The following is a 23,004-nucleotide window of genomic DNA, read 5'->3' as shown; positions in this document are numbered from 1 at the left end:
TGAGGGAGGGAGTGATGCTTACAGTTGCCACGGCTGCCACTGCTGCAATTATCCAAAGTCCAAATGTCATGAGGCGTTGTCGACCCAACTGACAATGGCATTAGCGCTTAATGCCTTGCTCTCCCTTCACATCCTGGCTATATTCCTATCAGCCACACATACTATTCAATGGCAATTGCATATGCTGATGTCTACTCACCTCACCTTTTGTTCTACACCAGATAGCGTTGACGTTGAATTCAAAAATTCAATTTTAAATACCGGAAACTTCAAGGCTCGTGTCTTTGAAGTGGCATGGCACGAGATAAGTTGAATCATCTGCTTAAGTGAGAATCATTTCTTTTGCTGCTCTCATCACATTAAACCGTTAAACATCACATCTCAGCATGATGCTGCCAATATTCAGGTAAAGCCCAGGGTTCTTGACCGCGTTGAGTTACTTCACAGGTACTTTCGGTTTTGTTTGATTTGCCTTCTTTTTGTTTTTTTTTTTTGTTAGGAATTTGTGGCTTTATTATGTTAATTTTGTTTACTCGTTCACTTCTTTTGGTTTTCCCAATATCCTTTTTTGCCTTGATCATCAAAAGATTTTCTTTTACTGCTTAAGGCCTAGGCAAATATCGGCTGTTAGATACCGTTTAATAATTCTGAATTTTTTGTTTATTTTGCCGCCGCTAAATCACTTGTTTTGTGCCGTAATGCGATCACTTGCTGTCTACCTCAAATAATTTCAATTCTAATCACTATCGATGTTTCTTCATTCACCCTTTTTTTCTTTTTTTGGGGGTTTTGAGTCATATCTCTTGTAGTCTTTTGTTTGAGCAGAGCAAAGCTTCGCACGCAAACAACACAGTTAGCAGGTGAGCGACGCACTAGACTATCTCTCGCCCTACCTAAACGCCAGCAAACGACTTTGTTATCAGCTATTGAAATGCAACAATGTCCAATCATTATCAAAACGAGCTAATCGACGATTAAAAGAGTCATTTAAGCAACGAAAGGGGCCATCACATGCATGGAATAATGGATTCCCATAGAGAAGAAAATTCTATAGAAAAACAAATATTAGATGACCCATCTAGCCATTGCGCGCCTTGAGATTCTTAAAGTTTTTGGTTCATAATGGATAGATTTTTCATCCGCTTTTGACAAATACTTCATAGAGATTTTGTTGATTGCCAGAATTGTACGAAGGATTCCTAGAATCATACACCCATAGAAATTAGTCTGCTAATATCAGTAAACATTTTCTGCTGATATTAAATTAAAAGTTTTTAACTTTTAAAACAAAGCTTTTATCATTTTTTAACTTCTCAATGTTCGTCCGATCGCAAAAACATCATCATTTGTTTACGGATTCTCACGAATTTTTGCACGAGGGATTCAAGATTTCTATAAAATTCATCGGTAATGCCGGGAGTCAAAATGGAACCAATTTCGTACTTTACAATATCTTTCAGTTGCCCTCTTGTTCGCTTGAAAGTTCTTTTGGATATCAAATCACTCAAATTTGGATTTCAGATCCACCTTTGACTCTGCTCGTTGGGTTCAATGAGTTCGGCGATCAGTTCAAACTCGGCAATAAAAGAAGCTCCCTTACCAGTGAGCTTAAATTTATGTCGGACAACGCTCTATAAGTTATCTAAACATGGACCGTGCGTGAAATTTTACAATCCAAGCCAAACTAGTCCAATAACAATAGTTAGTAAAAACCAGTAATGAAAGGCAAAAGTCGGGCGGAGCCTACTATATAATACCCTACACCACAGAGTATACGTAATACTTTTAATAGATAACACCTACATATATCCAAATTTAGTCAGACTTTAATTTGGCATACCTATTGAAATATCGAATAGAACCTTATACGATTTTTTTTACGATGGTACGAAAATTGTGGCTTCTACAGCCTTAAAAGTCGAAACCCATATAATATATATATGGGAGTTTTATCTAAATCGATGTTGATGAAATTTTGCACACGTATTGGGATATCAATTAAACCATCTCATGAAAAATTGTGGCTTCTGAAGCCTTAAAAGGCCATATCGGATGAAAAATGTGTATAGGAGCTATATCTAAATCTGGACTGATTTTATGAAACTTTGCACACATATGAGGACGTTGAATAAAACGGCCCATGCCAAATTTTGTAAAGATCGGACCAAAATTGAGGCTTCTACAGCCTTAAAAGGCCATATTGGATGAAAAATATGTATGGGATGGGAAAAATAAAGATCGGACCAAAATTGTGCCTACTACCGCCTTAATAGGTCAAATCGGACGAAAGTTATGTATGGAAGCTTTATCTAAATCTAAACCGATTTAGATGAAATTTTGCACACATGTTGGGGCGTTACAAAAAGCACTTCGTACAAAAATTGGTAGAGATCGCACCAAAATTGTGACTCCTACAGTTTTAAAAGGGCATATCGGATGAAAGATATATATGGGAGCTATATCTAAAACTGAACCGATTTCAATAAAATTTCGCAAACATTTTGTGTCGTTAAAAACACTTCGTGCCAAATTTTGTAAGGATCGGACTAAAGTTGTGGCTTCTACAGCCTTAAAAGGGCACATCGGATGAAAGATATATATGGGAGCTAAATCTGAACCGATTTTTTTTCACAATCAAAAGCGTTCGTCCTTGGACCAAAAAAGACAATTATGCAAAATTTTGTGAAAATCGGACAACAAATGCGACCTGTACCTTGATTACAAGAATACATGGACAAACAGGCAGACAGACGGACATAGCTAAATCGAATCAGGAAGTGGTTCTAAGCCGATCTGTATACTTATCAAAGAGCCTAGCTCTTCTCCTTTTTGGAGTTGCAAACAAATACGCAAATCTATAACTCCCTGTACCACAGTGGTGGTGTAGGGTATAAAAAGTGAACAGCTCCTGCCTTACACCTTCAGAATAATCGTTTTATATGAGGACTATATCGAAAAGTGTACACAATGTCATTCAAATGATATTAAAAATATACCCTCTGTACCCTCAATATATCGAATCGAACATGTGTATATTTAATCGTATCTTTAAATTTTTGGGCCATATTGCGTAAAATGTTGGAGGCCACCGTAGCGCAAAGGTTACCATGTCCGCCTATGACGCTGAAAGCCTGGGTTCGAATCCTAGCGAGACTATCAGAAAGAAAATTTCAGCGGTGGTTTTCCCCTCCTAATGATGGCAACATTTGTGAGGTACTATGCCATGTAAAATTTCTCTCCAAGGAGGCGTCGCACTGCGGCACGCCGTTCGGATTCGGCTATGAAAAGGAGGCCCCTTATAATTGAGCTTAAACTTGAATCGGACAGCACTCATTGATATGTGAGAAGTTTGCCCCTGTTCCTTAGTGGAATGTTCATGGGCAAAATTTGCATTTTGGATTGTGTTAAATATTTTCCCATTCCTACAATATGATGATTTTTAAAAAGATTTAACTTACAGTCGACAAAATAAGTACTAACATCAGTTTTATGCTGTTAAAAAATGATGTAGGTTTAAAATTAAGAAAAATGTATAATAATATATGAATTTTGTATGCTTTTTTCAATAATTGAAAATTGTTAACCTAATATCCGCATACAATGTTTGCTGATATCAGCAGACTCATTTCTCTGGGTGTATATTTCATTGCCAAAATATTCACCACTAGTTTGGCGATACTCACCACTCTTTTCTATGCTCTCTCACTTCCACTATGCCAGAATATTTTGGCATAATTTTGTGCAACAACAAAACCCCCAAACAATGTTCAATGACAACAACTGATTAATTGATACATAAACAATTACTGAATGTCCAATCTAAAGATTGTACCTGTCTATCAGCAACAACACCAATACATTTCAATTTCCTTCATCGTTAACTTTATGACGGCGGGAGTCATAAAATATGTCCATGCGTTTGCACTCGCACACCAGCAATGGGCACACACGATCCTGTCCTCTATCTATCTTTTGCCATCAAGACAAGATATTTTCAATGCGATGGTATTGAGGTTGGCTATGCGGTGTTATCGATAATCGAATTTTGTCTTTACGATTATAAGTGCCGTTGTATTTATTTATTTATGTTGTTGTTCTGTGACTTTAAGGCGAGCCATAAACCGTTGGTTATTTTCGTGAATTTAGATAAGGTCACCTCTCTTGAGTTGTTATAAATCATGCAACGCAAACTATGTGCAGAGCATTCATTAAATGGTCTACATATGTGTCTTGGGTAAAGAATTTGATTACGGCGATTTATTTGCCATAACGATGGTAATCAATTGTGGAAATCATTTATTTGTAATCACAATGTCCAGCATTTGATAATATCAAACTTAAAAGTACAATATTTTCTAATACTTGCTAATATACTAAATGCTTGTTATTGCTTATTCAATTAAGCATATAAGCTACTATAACTTTATCGAATTTTGTGTATCTTCAAATTCTTTGGTAGGCATTAGAAAATGATATCACCAAAATGTATTAAAGTGGGTAAATCGTTTATCTAATTACTAAAGCTGTCGGATTAATAAACTTATAAACAGCGATGTAAAGATGATTGCAGGATTTTTTCAAATTTGTCCAGAATATTCCATTAATGATCAGCGGGGATACTTCTCTCATGACGATGAGTGGTGTCCGATTTATGTTTTAGCTAAAGGGACCTCCTATTTACAACACCATTTTGTAAAGAAGTTTACATGGTAGAAGATATCAACCTCGATCTAATGTCCTCGCCGTTGCACCACCGCATCTATGATGCTGAATACTTGGATATGAATCCTGGTAAGAATATCGAAAAATAAACAATTTTTGACTAATTTCGACGACATTTCAACCTTTTAAAACTTGTCTACAAGGACACAAACATGGGGAGTCTTGTTACTGTACATGACTTGATTAGTGAAGCGTTCTGGATCTCTTTAAGTTAGCTTAACGAATTTCAATATATTTGTGACAATTCACTCAATCATAATTATTATTGATGACATTGCGATCATCAATAAACATATCAGATTTTGATATATTTTCCTCATAAGATTGTGGTAGTTTTATATATTGAATTATGGTCCTTAATGTACTTAGCTGAGTGCAATATATTCTCAAGCACAATGTTGTAAATGACCTAAAGTAGTTATACTAAATTCATGTACAGTGCTGGACATAAGAGTGGGTTTGGCTTTTATGAATGGAAACAAATTTTAAATTTCACAACTTTAGATTGCGTTTGTTTTAAAACTTTTCAGTGGCATACAATTGTTTACAATTCATCAAAATAGTGATAAAGAACTTTGATAGAAAATTAACGATTTACTCAAACAAACAAATATAAAATGGTTTGTGTATTTGAAGAGTATTTCATAGGACCCATCCTAATGTCGTTTGATATCAATCTATTTGTGCACAATTTTTTTATGACTTTCAAAAATATTTGATATATTTATTGTAGCTGTATTTTTAATGTCTTCGTACTGGATAAGAATATTACCCTATTTTGGAGATAGTGATACCGAAAATCAATAAATAAAAGAATGTCTTTTAAAGGCGAAGAACAGTGGATTGAAAGTGTCTCAAAAGCATGACAGTTATTATGTCTTCAGAAAGACCTCAAGATTATCCGAAGCTTTCTAATGACGAAAAATTTTAAATTTGACACTGCACGATAGCTGGCCGTCAAAGAGTTGCAAACGCAACAACGGCTAACTGCACACGACTGACTAAATCGTTTGAAGAAACATTGATTGCCGCTATGAAACGCTAGCAGAGTCGCACACTTTTGCCAGCTTTATCAAAAATGCCGAATACAAAGAAACGCTGAAATTATCATCACACTTCAAGGAAGAGATAGAACGAAAAAGAGACATTGAAAGACGGAAGTGTGGGTGAATCGAGATGTGTAAGAAACAGACAGCTAAACCCTGCTGCAGAAACAATAAGGGAAATCTGGTAACAGATACATACAGTGTACTCGCGATACACAAAGAAAATTGTTTCCAGGCACTGGTATGTTTTAGTGGCGACGTCGAAGATTCACCAGAATCAATCATGGATGAAAGAGTAGAACTTATTCTGCTTAGTCAAATCATAGTTAGTAGAGCAGTAACCCTGCTGAAGAACATCAAGGTAGCAGGACTTGATGGTTTGACAGACGAATTATTAGACAACGGAAGCTACACGCAGATATTGAATATGCGTTCCATATACAAGAAGAATACAGAACCGTGTGTGCTAATTATAAATAAAAAAGTCTCTTGCAAATAACAAAAACTAAAAATTAACTTTAGTGTACTGCTTGAGATATTGAAAATTGCAAATTTTGCCCATGAATATTCCACTAAGGAACAGGGGCATACATCTCACATATCAATGAGTGCAGTCCGATATTAGACTTGGTAAATTCACCTTAAACCAGATATTGAAGCTACACGGAATCAATGGGAGAAAGAACGGCACATATGTTCTTTTCGCCAACTACAAGGCCGCTTTTCGTGATTGAATAAAGATGGTTCAATAACAAATGCGTTATTAAAGTGAGGGTTATGGATAGGAGAACGTACACTAGGGAGTTTGCAAAGTTTCAATAACTTGCCTTGTAAGAATCATGTTATTTCTGAGGTCTACACCGGATGGTGCTTTGGGGATGACGCTGAATATTCAGCCTATTCAGTACCTTACTTGAAATTGTGTCCCCAATATTGCTCATAACCTGAGAGAACTCGGCATGTTGAAAGAGGACAAGGTTATGCCCCAGTATCATTCTGAATACTGTAGATGTACATGGAAAGCTGAGGAGGGCCTTAGGGGCCAATACTGGATCTAATATATACTTATGATATGCCGTTAGATAAGAATTGTTTTATTGGAACTTTTTAGAGACGATACAGTTCTGATGGCAACTGCAATTTGCCCCTGTTCCTTAGTGAAATGTTCATGGGCAAAATTTGTATTTGTTGTTTCCATATTAAATGGCCCTTCGACTTGACTCTAGAAACCTTGATTTTTATCAAATTTGGTTGAAATTTTGAATGTAAATCTTTTTTATGAACTTCAACGCACACAACTAAATCATCCTGTCTAGCCCTCAAACACTCACATTAAATCACAACCATTAGGTCCATAAATTGCTTTATCCCCCATATAACTCTATAACGGGGAATTACTTCTATATCCCAAGGAAGCTAAAATGTTCATCCGATTTAGTTGAAATACTTAAAACTTCCAATAGTCACACCGAATATAAGCTTTATAGGTCAATAAATGCATATAGATTGATCCCTCGGTATGACATTTTGAGTTTTTAGAAGCCTTAATCATTAATCACAAGACTAGTCTAGTTTTTTAGCCAATACTTTCTAGGTTTTATCTTTGCATAGAATTTCGACAAACGATTGGTGAGTGTGTTTTGGTCGTTACAACCATCTTCTGAACCTAACCTAATGCACACACGAGATTAACTAAATAGGGACTCCGTTAGCTCGTTAGCTCTCGTATCTAGTTATGATCTAGGTACTCTCACCTTCTCCTACGTTTCAACACTGGGCACCGAATGAACCCACCCATGGGATTGGTTGCCTATTATGTCTACATTGTAAGCATAAACCCTTGACTACCTTGGAGTACAGCAATTTCAATGCAAATGCAGTACAGGCCAATTGAGATTTGGCTTTAACCAACTTGTTTTCTGTATATTTTTGTTTCCTGCTTCTCAGTGTAATTGGCCCAATGCCAGTTCTTTGTTATATTACCACTGTATCACCCCCGAAAAAATTGAAGTGTGTGGAACTGGTGATAGTAAGCACGAGCTGCAAATGAATTGAATACCTAAAGACATTATCAATTAATGTTTTATGATCATGAATTGCCATGAAATGAACACCATTGAGGTAAGGAATCGAAGACAACAACATTTTGGCTATAATTTGGATGATGATAGACTAGCTAGCTACAATACACAGGGTCATAAAATAATGTCGAAAATAATCTATGGAAGAGCCAAAGTACACACAATGTCTTCTCTCTATCCCTGAACGTGAGCTGCACGATTGTGGGCTTTAGAACAGAGATAAAGTTTGAAGAAAAACACCACACATACACACGGAAATAACTCAATTGTCTTTTATGGCCACCATAAGTGAACGAAACAACAGCGAAAGAAAAAAACCACAAACAAAAAACTCCCAATACGTCAAATAGATCAAGAATTGATTAGAAGCCAATAAATTCCTGTCACCAATAGAAAAACTAGTATAAGGCCACTCAAGTTTTATGAAAAGTTTCATGATGAACGTTTGTGTCACTAACAATGCAAAAATATGCATTTGCACTAGTTGTTGTCGTTTTTGTTGGGGGAAAAACCTCAATCCCTCGTTTTCTTATGTGGTGGTGGTTAACACATGCTGTGTTCAAGGGGTATTCCATTTTTAGCTGACTTCTGATAATACTGCCATTGCCTATTGTAACTCCATAGTTCATGATTGGCATCAACATCAGTGGCTTCACCATGCGACTAAGACTTCTAAGATTAGGTTGTACAAAACCACACTAAAATAAAATGAAGATTGACCACAAAATGATGATTGTGATGTGATGTTGTAGGTACCTCTATTCTCGTTGTTTTTCTTATGATGTTATTACTGTTATGCTGCTGTTATCGGAGTACTGCTTTTTTAGTATCGCCTTGCAATCCACACTGGTACCACAGACGGCCGGATAAACTCGGTGAGGAGTATTGGTAGTCGCCGCCCACAAACAAGGGTATATAAAAATATCCAAGTTTAACCATAACCATAAGAACTGATTGCATATCATTCACAGCCTCTGATTTTTCGGAATGTCTATGCTTAGGTCGCAATCGTTGTTTTGAATTCACTGGAGAATGTTGAATGTTTAATGGGGTGGTTTGTACCAAATAATACAGTAAAAACCAATCTGGGGCGAGGGCATTAGATCACAAACCCAAAAGTGGTTTCGCAAAAGATTTTTGTAGCTGTTAACATTGAAAAATGAAAAATTATCTCCAAATGTATTGGAAATGTGAACTAGATCTCCAATTGATCCAATCTGCACTAATCGGTCTTTGACCTATATAACGATGAGCCTGAGAAGAAATCAAGTTTTTATTCAGCTAGGCTCCATAAGTTTCACAATTAATGCCTGTGAAAGCTACTTCAATATTGAAATCTCCACCCTAATGTCCACATCAGCACTCTAATAGTTTGCAATTTCATGGTCGTCCTAGTCATTTCCATGTGTACGACTAACATTCAAGGAGGGGGAGAGAACACTGAATAGCAATATCTTTACATTAAGTCAATTAGTCAATCAGTCATTTCGTCAGTCAGTCATTAACTCAGTCATCTAGTCATCTAACAAAAGGGTAGCTACTGATAAAGAAAGCCTAGAGGCGAAATTGAGTGGAATCTATGCATACTTAAACGGTACATTAGGATTTACTTTTGTGATATATGGTGGCGCTGGTTGGTTGGTCAATGTTGTTGTTATGTCGCCTTTTGTCGCTGATTTCATTTGCCTTAAAGTTGTATTTTGTTATTGTTGTACATATGTGCGCATATTTGAGATGCCTGTATTTGAGGGACTTCCTTTTGTTGATGTTCTGTTTTTAAGATAAAAAAACCCAGAGAGAAAGAGAGAGAGAGTGAGAGAGCGAAAAGGTGTTATCATGAAGGCAGATTTCATGGTTATTTATTTATTTTAACTAACTTTGTATGAATTTCTTGACAAAAAAATTGTTTTTGTTTCAAATAATGATAAAAACACATTCTTAGAACCCCAATGAAATATTGAGACAATCATCATCAGCGTGTGACGCTCAGATCAACGACAGCGCACATAGTTTGCGCATGTCGTTGTAGCTGATGTTGTTCAATGTAGGATGTTGGTGGTGTTGATAACGGATGTTGGATTTTTTTGGAATGATTGGAATTTAGTCACTTGAGTATGAATCAGGCAAAATCATTTACAATTACGTAATTAAAATTTTTCACAGATCAAGCGGGCAGAATTAGTTACATTTTCCGATTTTAGTTCGGGAGACCCAAAAGGGCGCATCATACGAAAGATTTGTCTTTGGAAAAAAATTATTCAACGCCCATTATATAGACTAACCTGAAACAGAGTGATTGTCTTCGTCTGGGTTCCTTTTTCGATAGTACAATAAGTAAGACAAAATATCGGTTTATATAGGAGCTATTTTAGGTTATGTACCGATTCGGACCCTATATCTTAGGAATTGGGGTTTCCATGTTCTAAGATCTTTGTTAATAAATATTCGCGGCAGTCCTACCCTAATTTGAGAATCTAACGGAAGGTATTTGATGGTATGGTTCGAATCTGACTTTTAAATGTTTTTTTCTATACTATTCCTTGAATAGAAAGCATTAAACAACGGCCTAATGCCGGACAATATCCTGCAATGGAATCTTTATTCGAATCTAATATAACCGTTTAGCACACACAAGTTTCTAGGTGTTCCGACACAGCACCACAGTCTTTTGAACTGACAAGTGCACTGATCGGAACAATACGCAACTCGAATGACATCAAAATATTGGTCACGTATCTGAGGGGTGATCTAAAAACGCCCCATTTGGGCATGTCGACAGATGGAATTTGATATAAAAATTTAGGACAAAGAGGGTGGTGGATTGCCCCATCGTGAAAATCCCAGAGCATATATGTATATAGCCCCATTAAGTCCATCCCATCCAAAATTAAGAGAGTTGAGTCCGACTCTGATATCTAAAAACTCGAAATTTGTATAAAACTTTGTCAAAACCTTGAAGTCAACTATCCTGAGGGAACACCACACCCCAAAACCCATTAAAACGGACATGTTTACCAATTGGGACAATATGGGCATTAAATGATAGCTGTTTAAGTGTAGAGTATGAACTTGGCAAACAAAATTGGCCCCAAATGTCTGGAGGGTCATCCTTACTGAATTGATAAATATTGATATTAAATGAAAGGTATTTAAGAGTAGCCACAAATGACAAGAGGTCGTCTCACGCAAAAAAATGACGTTACTACTGTGTTGAATCCAGTTCAATAACAACATCTGTCTATTCTTCCAAATCTGCTCCCATTTTTTTATAGGTTAGGTAAGGTTACGTTGAAAAGAGGGTGCGGATGTTAGTCCGCCCCATGCCACTATGGGCAAACACCTAAACCAGAAAACGGTTTGTTGCGCGCTCTAAATGCAAAAAAATGTACATGACTTAAATAAATTGTAATAAATATGAATTTTTCCCTCTTAGTTAATGTGAATACCAATATCTGAATTCATACACGCAATATTGCAACCCTAGCCATATTAACTTGTACTAAACCTAAACACACATACCTGTCTCCTTTTAATTTCAACTTGAATAAATTGCTGATATACATTTTTATACCCTCCACCATAGGATGGGGGTATACTAATTTCGTCATTCTGTTTGTAACTTCTCGAAATACTCGTCTAAGACCCCATAAAGTATATATATTCTTGATCGTCATGACATTTTAAGTCGATCTAGCCACGTCCGTCCGTCTGTCCGTCCGTCTGTCTGTTGAAAGCATGTTAACTTGCACAAATGATTCTTATATGTGTAGGTCAGATGGGATTGTAAATGGGCTATATCTGTCCACGTTTTAATATAGCTGCCATATAAACCGATCTGGGATCTTGACTTCTTGAGCCGCTAGAGGGCATAATTCTTATCCGATTTGGCCGAATTTTTGCATGAGGTGTTTTATTATGACTTTCAACAACTGTGCTGAGTATAGTTCAAATCGGTCCATAGCCTGATATAGCTGTCATATAAACCTATCTGGGGTCTTGACTTCTTGAGCGTCTGCAAATTGCAAATTTTGCCCATGAACATTCCACTAAGGAACAGGGGCAAACTTCTCACATATCAATGAGTGCAGTCCGATTCAAGTTTTTAAGCTCAATGATAAAGTAGGACCCTTAAGCCGAGTCCGAACGGCGTGCCGCAGTGCGACACCTCTTTGGAGAGAAGTTTTACATGGCATTGTACCTCACAAATGTTGCCAGCATTAGGAGGGGAAAACCACCGCTGAAAAGTTTTTGTGATGGTCTCGCCAGGATTCGAACCCAGGCGTTAAGCGTCATAGGCGGACGTGCTAACCTCTGCGCTACGGTGGCCTCTAGAGTGCGCAATTCCTATCCGATTTGGTTGTAATTTTGCACGTGGTGTTTTGTTATGACTTCCAACAACTGTGTTAAGAATAGTTCAAATCGGTTCATAACCTGATATAGCTGCCATATAAGCCGATCTGGGGTCTTGACTTCTTGAGCCACTAGAGGGCGCAGTTATTAACCGATTTGGCTGAAATTTTGCATGAGGTGTTTCGTTATGACTTTCAACTGATGTGCTAAGTATGGTTCAAATCGGTCTATATCCAGGTATAGCTGCCATACAAGCCGATCTGGGGTCTTGACTTCTTGAGCCACTAGAGAACGCAATTACTATCCGATGTGGCTGAAATTTTGCATGAAATGATTTGTTATGACTTTCAACAACTGTGCCAAGAATAGTTAAAATCGGTCCATAACCTGATATAGCTGCCACATAAACCGATCTGGGGTCTTGACTTCTTGAGCCTCTACATGGAGAAATTCTTATCCGATTTGGCTGAAATATTGAATGATGTGTTTTGTTATGACTTCCAACAACTGTATTAAGAATGGTTCAAATCGGTCCACAACCTGATATAGCTGCCATATAAACGAATAAGGGATCTTGACTTCTTGAGTCTCTAAAGGGCACAAGTATTACACGATTTGGCTGAAATGTTGTACAATAGCTCCTCTCATGACCTTTATCATACGTGTCGAATATGGTATGAATCGGTTTATAGCCTAATACATCTCCCCTATTAACCGATCTCTCTATTTTACTTCTTCAACCCCTAAAGTGCGCAATTCATACTAGATTTTGCTGACATTTTACACAATGACTTCTACTATGGTCTCGAATATTCAATTCAATTATGGTCCAAATTGAATCATAGCTTGATATTGTTCGAATATCATAGCAATTCTTGTCGTTTATCCTTTGTTTGCGTAAAAAGAGATACTGTGGAAAGAGCTCGATAAATGCGATCCATGGTGTAGGGTATATTAGTTTTGGCCCGGCCGAACTTAGTACGCTTTTAGTTGTTTTATGTTAACCGAGACATTTTATATGATGCCTTGGTTAACTTTGCCACTGCCATCTTTCACTTGGCAGTGGCAAGTGAAAGCAGCAGCAACGATAGAAAGCGGTAAGGGTCATCAGCCAATAAAACTGTTCAAAATTTGGAAACTACAACTGTACCTTTTTTCTTCATTTTATTTGGGTTCCTTACACTTACGGAAGATGTATTTTCTTGCAGCTACAGTCCACTAGAAGGGTCTGCTGGAGTTGTACATACCGATTGGGGCAAATGGCTACGAATCTGATATGAATGTCAAGGAATAAGTATCTGAGAGGCCGGACCATGCTTAAAAAACTTGCTGCGGGGCATGTATACCGATCGGGAAAAAATAGGACTCAAACGGAAGGTTTGTAAAAGTAGTGCACGAATCTGATATCAAAATTGGGGACAACCGCACACTTAAAACCCCCAACTGACAAGTGGACCGGTTGGGATAATACGCCTTAAAATAAATGGTCCCCCAGACAAATAACTATAGGAGCAAGAAAAAATGTTGCTGTTTTCCATCTAAATGAGACAGGAATTGAAAAACAATTAAAGGACAATATATTGAACGCTTTGCCATTCCATAACCAATTCTCTGTTTCATCATCATCCATAGTACCGTTTTTCTTAATTTCTGTGGAAGTTTAAAGTTTCCATAGAAAATAGTAAAAATTTAAGTTTTAGGAGCTAAAAAAATCAACAAATTCCAATTTTTTTTGGTGTTTACTGTGATATATAAAGCGATTGGTAAGAATGAACCTACTTGTAATTAAATTAAAAATAGGTTTATAATTTTTTTTTTTATTGGACCAATAATATGCCTTATGCAGAATTATTAATGTGAACCTGGGAGATAGTGTGGTCAGGGTGACCAGAGGAACGCCCCAGAATGGGGGTGTTCTCCAAGATTCTGTAAATTTCGTCATAAATGAAGTCCTGTGGGATATCGACGGGGATGGCACGAAGAAAATCGCTTATGTGGACGACGTCGAAACTGTCCTGGAAGAGGAATACCGAGGAAAGAGGCCGTAAAGCACTGTGCTTTAACTCATGCAGAAGAATGTTCGATAAGAAATGAGGGGTAACCCCCAAGATGATGATTTTTGGATGTAAACGGTCATTATGAGACCAGTACTGACCTATGGAGCCCTGGTATAGTGTCTACGGCCCTCATCCAAAAACAGACTCGTACGAAGGAATTCAAAATGGTGCAGAGACTGGCCTGCGTCGAGGTCACAGGGGCACTGAGTTCCTGGTCGTTAAGATATGAGGGGTTATCTCTTAGATGATGTATTGGATGTTATCGGCCATTGTGAGACCAGTACTGACCTATGGAGCACTGGTGTAGTGGAGACCTGTAGAAAAAAGAGCTCGTACGAAGGAATTCGAAAAGGTCCAGAGACTGGCATGAGTTGGGGTCACAGCGATGCTGGATATGCAGCCCATTGAGGCCTTTAATCAAACTTCTCCTCAAAGGTCGCGCTTAAGCTTAGTTAACTTGGCACGCTGAAGGAGAACAGTTGCGGCCACAGTTAAACTCTGGGTGTTATGGATGCGTTGGGTAGATTTAGGAGGACCTCGGTGTGAATGGTATGGTATGAATGCTGTGATTGAGGATGATAAGGGTCGAGGACGATGAGGTCGAGGTGTGGTCATTTAGTCATTCCATTTGCAACACATCGAAATATCAATTTCCCACTCCACAAAGTATATATATTTCGGATCGCCGTAAAATTCTAAGACGATTTAACGATGTCCGTGGGTTTGTCCGTCTGTCCGTCCGTCTGGGGTAATCACTCTACAGCCTTAAAAAATTGAGATATTGAGCTGAAATTTGGCACAGATACGTCTGTTTGATGCACGCTGGTTAAGTTCTTGAACGGACCAAATCCGACCATATTTGGATATAGCTGCTATATATAGACCGATTTTTCGATAAAGGGTCTAATGCCCATAAATGATATATTTTGCATCCGATTTCGCTGAAATTTGAAACAGTGAGAAGTTTTTAGCTTCCCGACCTATGATCCAAATATGGTCCAAATCGGACTATATTAAGATATAGATGCCATATAGACCGATCTCCTGATTAAGGGTCTAAAGCCCATAAAAGCTTTATTTTCTTAACCGATTTCGCTGAAATTTGAAGCAAAGGGTTATATTAAGCCTTATGATATCGGACCTAATTATAAATCAAATCGGACCGTATTTAGGTATAGCTGTCATATAGACCGATCTGCCGATAAAGGGTCTAATGCACATAAAAACTTCATTTTTTATCCGATTTTGCTGAAATTTTAAACATTGAGTAGTTTTACGCCTGCTAACATAGGACCCAAATATGCTTCAGATCGGATTATATTTAGATACAGCTGTCATATAGACCGATCTGCCGATAAAGGGTCTGAAGCCCATAAAAGCTTTATTTGTTACACGATTTCGTTGAAATTTGGAACAGAGGGTTATATTAAGCCTTCTGATATCTGACTTAAATATGGATCAAATCGGAATATATTTAGATATAGCTGCCACATAGACCGATCTCCCGATTAAGGGTCTAAAGTCCATAAAAGCTTTTTTTTTTAACCGATTTCCCTGAAACTTTAAACATTGAGTAGTTTTACGCCTACTAACACAGGACTCAAATATACTTCAGGTCGGATTTTATTTAGATATAGCTGTCATATAGACCGATCTGCCGATAAAGGGTCTGAAGACCATAAAAGCTTTATTTATCACACGATTTCGATGAAATTTGAAACAGAGGGTTATCTTAAGCCTCTTAATATCTGACTTAAATATGGATCAAAACCGACTATATTTAGATATAGCTGCCATATAGACCGATCTCCCGATTAGGCGTCTAAAGCCCATAACAGCTTCATCTTTTACCCGATCTAGATGAAGTTTGAAACATTGGATAGTTTTACGCCTGCTAACATAGGACCCAAATGTGGTTTAGATCGAACTATGTTTAGATATAGCTGTCATATAGACCGATCTGTCGATAAAGGGTCTGAAGCCCATAAAAGCTTTATTTATTACACGATTTCGTTGAAATTAGAAACAGAGGGTTTTCTTAAGCCTCCTGATATCTGACTTAAATATGGATCAAATCGGACTACATTTAGATATAGCTGTCATATAGACCGATCTGCCGACAAAGGGTCTGAAGCCCACAAGAGCTTCAATCATTACCCGATTACGCTGAAATTTGAAACAGGGGATTATCTTTAGCCTCCTGATATCTGACTTAAATATGGATCAAATCGGACTATATTTAGATATAGCTGTAGACCGATCTCCCGATTAAGGGTCTGAAGCCCATAAAAGCTTTATTTTTTAACGGATTTCGATGAAATTTTAAATACAAAATTCTACAGTGACTTATTTTCATTAGCCCACTCAATATCCGTGTCGAATTTGGGTGCATAAGTTATGCAATTTTCACTGGATTGTGACGAAAGGGGGTTTGCATATATACCCGAGGTGGTGGGTATCCAAAGTTTGGCCCGGCCGAACTTATGCCTTCTTACTTGTTTTAATTATTTTTTTGTGATATATGTTGAAACGAAATTTTAGTGAAAATTTATTTAGACTACAAAATTTCGCCACGCACCTTTTTAAATTTTTTTTTTATTTTTCACCGTCTTATTCAATAAAATTTCAATATTTATAAAATCTACTCTAAAAATGTTTTTTTTTAGTAAAACTTTCTTAAAATTTTCTTTCAAGTCAACTTACCTTGACTAAGTTTTCTAGCCAAAGCTTTGTAACGCATAATTTGTGCCAGCAGTGAAGCCATTTACTTGGCCATGATGCAGTTGGTTCCACGAATTTAGGTTGTATAAATTTGTTGATAATAATTGGTGTTTTCTTGTTTTTTAAAACAATAAAATATATATTCATGAAGCTCTTTAGAAGCCATAGATACGAACACACACATTAACGCACAATGTGATTTTTATAGGGAGTTGCATTTTAGTTTGGTTAAATTGATTTGAAATTTTGCCCCATCAAATGTGGGTCAATTAATTGCACTCTGTGTTTTTTGGATGAACTTTGTATTAAATTTTTTTTTTTTTGCAGTCTAGCATCTGCAAACATATACAAACACACACGCACACACACAGACACTCTCAGACCTAACTATGAACCCTTGGAGAACAACAGGTTCATAATATTCACTTCCTTCTATTGGGTGTACTGCGTCCTTTGGGCTCACTTTTATTTGCCGAGTTCATAGAGACGTACGATATGTTGTTTTTGTTTTGTTGTTATTGTTGTTCTTTTTTTGTGAAACGGAACTGAACACAGAACATTCACCTTGAATTTTCATATACACCGGGTTTAGCTTTTGTGGTAATTTTTGTTTGCGAATCGTCGATGATGGCAAAAAAAAGGCACTCAGTTAGCGAGAGGTATATTGGCTGGGAAACTTAAAGTTCATAGGACTGGTGGCGGACTGGCAACCGCATCACACAAAAATCTGCAGCAAAAACAATTCCTGCCAACAATTTCTGCACCTTACCCAAGAAAAGCACACACAACAAGAAGAGCAGCTCTTTGTGTGTTTGTGTGTGTGTGTTTGGCGGCTATACAAAAATCCGAGGTTTCCGAATAGTTTTTCAAAGTGTTTTGCGACTGTGGCTGAGTTGGTCTCGAGTTTGGCGCGTATTCCTTATGTCCTGGCCGGGTCGTGGTGCATCCACATCCAGGCAGATGGGGTCGCCAGTTTGACTGGTGTTGTTGTGGACTTTGGGTCTGTGGTTTTTTTTTAGCTGTTGTTGATTTTTTTTTCTCGGTTTTATTTTTGGTCGGCTCCCCACCAGGTTCAGCATGAATAGCTGTTTTCGTTGAAACTCTTTAGACGCGACTGACGAGACATTTCCTTGGTGGCTTTTACAAAAACAGGCCTCTTTGCTGTCTGGCCAAGTCTAGTGTGTTAGGGCTTTGTATGGTGCTTACTGTGGCCGTTTGCCGCTGTTGTACTCTGTTACAACAGTAACAGCAACAACAACTGCCAGGTGGAAACCAAACCAAACCAAACCAACAATAGTTGGCTGGTAGGTAATAGGCCTCTTTTCTATGGCAGACTAGAACACGACGCCACCTCAAAAGTTGTTATTACTTCACTTGATGTGGCGGCTGCCTGGCAAGGAGGCCACGAGATGGCGGTGGGGGATGTATTCAAAATAAGGACAATGGCAGCAGTCACTATTGTAAGGGCACACGTTGCTCGCTCGACTAGCTGGCTTACTGACAGACGAACTGGCTGGTGGACAAACTATTTACCCGTACTCTGCTGCTGTTGCTCTGTTTACTCTTTTTTTGTTGCGATAGTTTTGCCTTTTTGAATGACTGACCGACCTCGCACCTCATCTATGCAGGTATAAGGCCTCTTGGACTCCGGGAAATATTATGATGACTATGACTATGACGTTGGCGTTATGCAAATAAAGTCACGCAACTACTTTGGCACTGAGATACTGACACCAGCGTTGACCACTGCCACTGATCACCTTGTTCGTCACCATAACAGCCAGGCCACCACCATCAGTCGCTTGGCCAAGGAAATTAGGAGAGAATTCGTAGAAGTGGGAGTTTCTTCCAAACTGTTGCTTCTTTGTTGTTGCATATCCTTCAGTGTTAGCAGCTCTATGCGGCATAGACACTAACTAGACACTTATGCAGATACTTTACTGATGGTTTGCCCTCATTTCAAAAGCAAGTGGCGCTCATTGGGATTTGATTTTATTATGGCTGCAGCTTTTTGGTATCTGTGCTTTTGTATAGAAATTCCATTTTGCTTTGCTTAAGGCGGGGAAGATTATTCAGTGACGGCGGCGCTCATCCAAACCATTCGTCTTCCTTGCTTAGTTTCCACTACTGATTTGCTGCTGCTCTCTTTGTGCTCAATCGCTTTGGATTAGACGAAATCAGTGCTCATGCTTTAGCCTGTGACAGTGCTGAACAATGTCTTATCATAAGTTGTGGCTAACCCACTGTGCCTAATCTGCGAAAGTAGAACAATGGAATATAGAATCAAATGTCTGTCTCTCTCTCTTTCTCCCTGCAGCCCACACATTTTTGCCTCCATTCTTCGTTCTACTCGGAAGTTTATCAAGCTCCCTTGGCAAATTGTATGCGAATGGATGTTGTTTCCCACTTGTGTCCGGTATCTTCTCTGCCTTGGCCAATTTTTCAATTTTAGAACGTTTTTAAGCAAAACAATTTGCTAAACATTTTTGACTCATTAACTTTTGGTATTCAATAAAGGCCATAAAGTAAAAAATATAAGTATAAACATTTAGTTATGTGTGTATATGCAACTGCTTGTAGACAGAATGGGTACAGTGGGGGCAAGAAAAAAGTCTTGCATATAGAGATAAATACAAAAATGCAACGAAATCATTGTAAACAATAATAACGAAATTAGATCGGGATCGAGCTATCGGTGTATAAGGTAGTAGTATTCAAATTTGATCTGATCTAGACAATATTCAACAAGGAACTCAAGAAATCGGATCGGAAGAACGCCCTCTATATGCTCAAGAAGTCAAATCTGGCTCTTCAATTGGATATCAAATTTTTTTTCTCAAGCACCTTTCGGTTGAGATCTATATTGTCGTGATTGGTCTATATACCCATTTGGCCGGTTTTGGACGGCCCCCTAGACATCCGACCCCAACAATAGAAACCATGTTTTGTGAGAGTGCAAAAAAGTTTCGAATGAATCACATTAGCAATCTCCGAGATCTGGTGGCTTTGAAAATTAGGGTAATAAGAAGTGCTTTTTAGGGGAGGGATGGCTCTCAGACATTTGGACTCAAATGTGGGTATCTCCCAAATCCATTTAATATGAGCCCCATATGGCCTTGGTCGGTAAATGTGAACTGTTTGAAGGGTGTTTTAGGGCTGGGGCGGCCACCGGCACTTTGCCCTGAAAATACATATCAAATTCCTTCTTTAATTCCAAATACCGTTGAATTGAGCTCCAAATTGCCATAATCGGAAATGAAGTTCAGTTTAAGGGGCGCTTTAGGGCGTACCCCAAACACTTGCCTCCAAAATAGGATATCAAATTCGTTTTCTACTCTCAAATACCTTTCAATTGAGTCCCATATTGTCATAATGGGTGAGTCAACCTATTTGACTTATATTTGGAAGCAAAAGCGCCTCCTAGATTTGAACACAAATTTCAATGTCATATTTGTAATATACTCCCAAATATCTTTCATTTGAGTCCCATATAGACATGGTCGGCTATTATGCCCATTTGGGGGTGGGGCGACCTCCCATTACTAGGACCAAATTTTTTATGCCATATTTGTAATCTATTCTCAAATACTTTTCATTTGAGACCCATATTGACATGAACGTCGAATATGTCTATTTGGGGGAGTTTTTGGGTGGGTGCCCGCTGGGTACTTGGACCCAAATTTTAATACGATATTAAAATAAAAGGTGTTGGAGACTAGAAACTCCAATACCTTCATTTGAAATCCAAATTTTAATACGATATTCGTTTTCTAGTCTCCAATACCTTTTATTTAAAATCCTTATTGTGCCTATCAGTCCACTTTTATTTTTGGATGGCGTTGTGGGGGTAAGGGACAGGGACCGCCCCATCCGATATCTAAAAATTATATAGTCTATGTTTTTTTCCAGACAAACTAACAAAATCTATGAAAATTTGAAGAAAATCGGATCAGCCGTTTTTGGTTCTACGGAACAAACAAAAAAACCGAGCCCCATATAGTCATGATGGGTCATATACCCATTTAAGGCGTTTTTGGGGGGTAGGGTGACCCCCTATACTTCGATTTGATTTTGTATGCCATATTCGTAATCTTCTCCCAAATACCTTTCATTTGAGGCCCATATTGACATGAACGTCCAATATGTCTGTTGGGGGGAATTTTGGGGTTGGGGCGGCACGATGGTTTCTTAGTCCCAAATTTTAGTACCATATACGTATTCTTTTTCTCAATACCTATATTTGATTCCCATATTGTCCCGATCGGTCCACTTTTGATTTTGGGTGGTGTTTATGGCATAAGGGGAAGCGTCCGCCACCTTTCCGATATCAAAAAATTATACAGCCTATTTCTCCTTCCTGACCATATTCACAATCAACTCCCGAATACCTTTCATTTGAGTCACATAATCTTCCGATCGGTTCACTTTTATTTTTGGGTAGTACTTTTTTAGTACGGGGGAAGGTCCGCCCCCCTACCGATATCAAAAAATTATATAGCCTATGTTTCCTTCCAGACCAACCTACACAATCTGTGAAAATTTCAAGGTAATCGGTTATCCGATTGGACCGAAATTTTGCCCAACATTTGTCCGATATGGCCAAAATTTTGCACATAGCTACCATAGAAGCTGATCTCCCTAATTTCACGTCGTGAGCACCTACAAGCCTCAATTTTTGTCTGATTTGGCAAAAAAAATGGCACGTGGTGTTCTGTTACGAATTCCAACAACTGTGCCAAGTACTGTCTAACTCGCTCTTTAAGCTGATATAGCTTCCAAATAAACCGATTTTTCGATTATCTTTGTTCGGTTCCTAGAAGCTTGAATTTGTGCCTGGTTTGGCAGAAATTCGGTACGTATAGTAAAAGTATATCTTAAACTAAATTTATTTTCAAAATATTTTTAGCAGAATCCATGTTTTTAGCAGAATTCCTAAGAATAGGCATGGCCAAACTTAGCACGTTTTTATAATCTCCACCATAGGGTGGGGGTATATTAATATCGTCATATGTTGTACCAATATCGTCATACCGAAATATTGACCTAAGATCCAACAAAGTGCATATATTCTTGATCGTCCTGACATTCAAAGTCAATTTAAACCATTTCCATCCGCCCGTCAGTCTGTCGAAAGCACGCTAACTTTCAAAGGAATGAAGCTTTGCACATTTTCTTCCTATTAGTGCAAGTCGGTTGGGATTGGAAATGGGCCATATCGGCCCATGTTTCGATATAGCTGCCATGTAAACCGATCTTGTATCTTGATTTCTTGAGCCGCAATTATTATCCAGAAATTTCACATGAGATATTTTGTTTTGACTTCCAATAACTGTGCCCAGAATGGTCATTACCTATTACAGTTGTCATATAAACCGATCTAAAGATTTGACTTAATGAGCCTCTACATGGCGAAACTCTTATCCGACTTGGCTGAAATATTGTTTGAGGTGTCTTGTTTTTAACTTCCAATAACTGTGCCAAGAATGGTCCAAATAGGTTTATTACCTGATATAGCTGCCCGATCGCCCGATATTAATTCTAAATTCTCACAAAGCGTTTTGTTTTGACTTACAACAACTGTGCTTAGTATGGTCCAAATAGGTTTATAATCTGACAAAGCTGCCATATAAACTGATCTCGAATCCTGACTTCTTGAGCCTGCAGAGGTTTGGCTGAAATTTTGTATGTGGTGTTTTGTTATGCCCTTCAACAACTGTGCTAAAAATGGTAAAAATCGGTTCACAACCTGATCTCGTATCTTGACTTCTTGAGCCTTTAGAGGGCGCATTTCTTATCCGGTTTGCCTGACATTTTGTGCGATGTGTTTTGTTATGACTTTCAACAACTGTGCTAAGTATGCTCTATATCGGATCATAACCTGCTGTAGCATAAAATGATCTTGAATCTGGACTTCTTGAGCCTACAGACGGCGCAAATTCTAATCTCATTTTGCAGACATTATGTATGAGGTGTTTGGTTTTAACTTCCAGCAACTATGCTTATTTCGGACGGGCCAAGACTCGGCCC

At 38.1% G+C, this 23,004-nt stretch overlaps 1 protein-coding gene across 1 annotated transcript in view; it reads right to left on the bottom strand.

Moving 5' to 3' along the window:
• LOC106080816 (transcription factor hamlet) overlaps positions 1 to 17,307 on the bottom strand; it is a 102,104-nt gene extending 84,797 nt beyond the window's left edge. Inside the window, exon 1 of the mRNA XM_013242385.2 lies at positions 16,960 to 17,307. Coding sequence (XP_013097839.2) covers positions 16,960 to 17,020 — 61 coding nt within the window. The 5' untranslated portion in view covers positions 17,021 to 17,307. The remainder of the gene's footprint in view (positions 1 to 16,959) is intronic.
• Positions 17,308 to 23,004: the final 5,697 nt, after the last annotated feature.

This window comes from Stomoxys calcitrans, chromosome 3, assembly GCF_963082655.1.
Source record: "Stomoxys calcitrans chromosome 3, idStoCalc2.1, whole genome shotgun sequence".
Lineage (NCBI taxonomy): Eukaryota > Metazoa > Arthropoda > Insecta > Diptera > Muscidae > Stomoxys > Stomoxys calcitrans.
The sequence above is the reverse complement of the archived record's forward strand: the minus strand, read 5'-3'. Positions and strand labels throughout refer to the sequence as shown.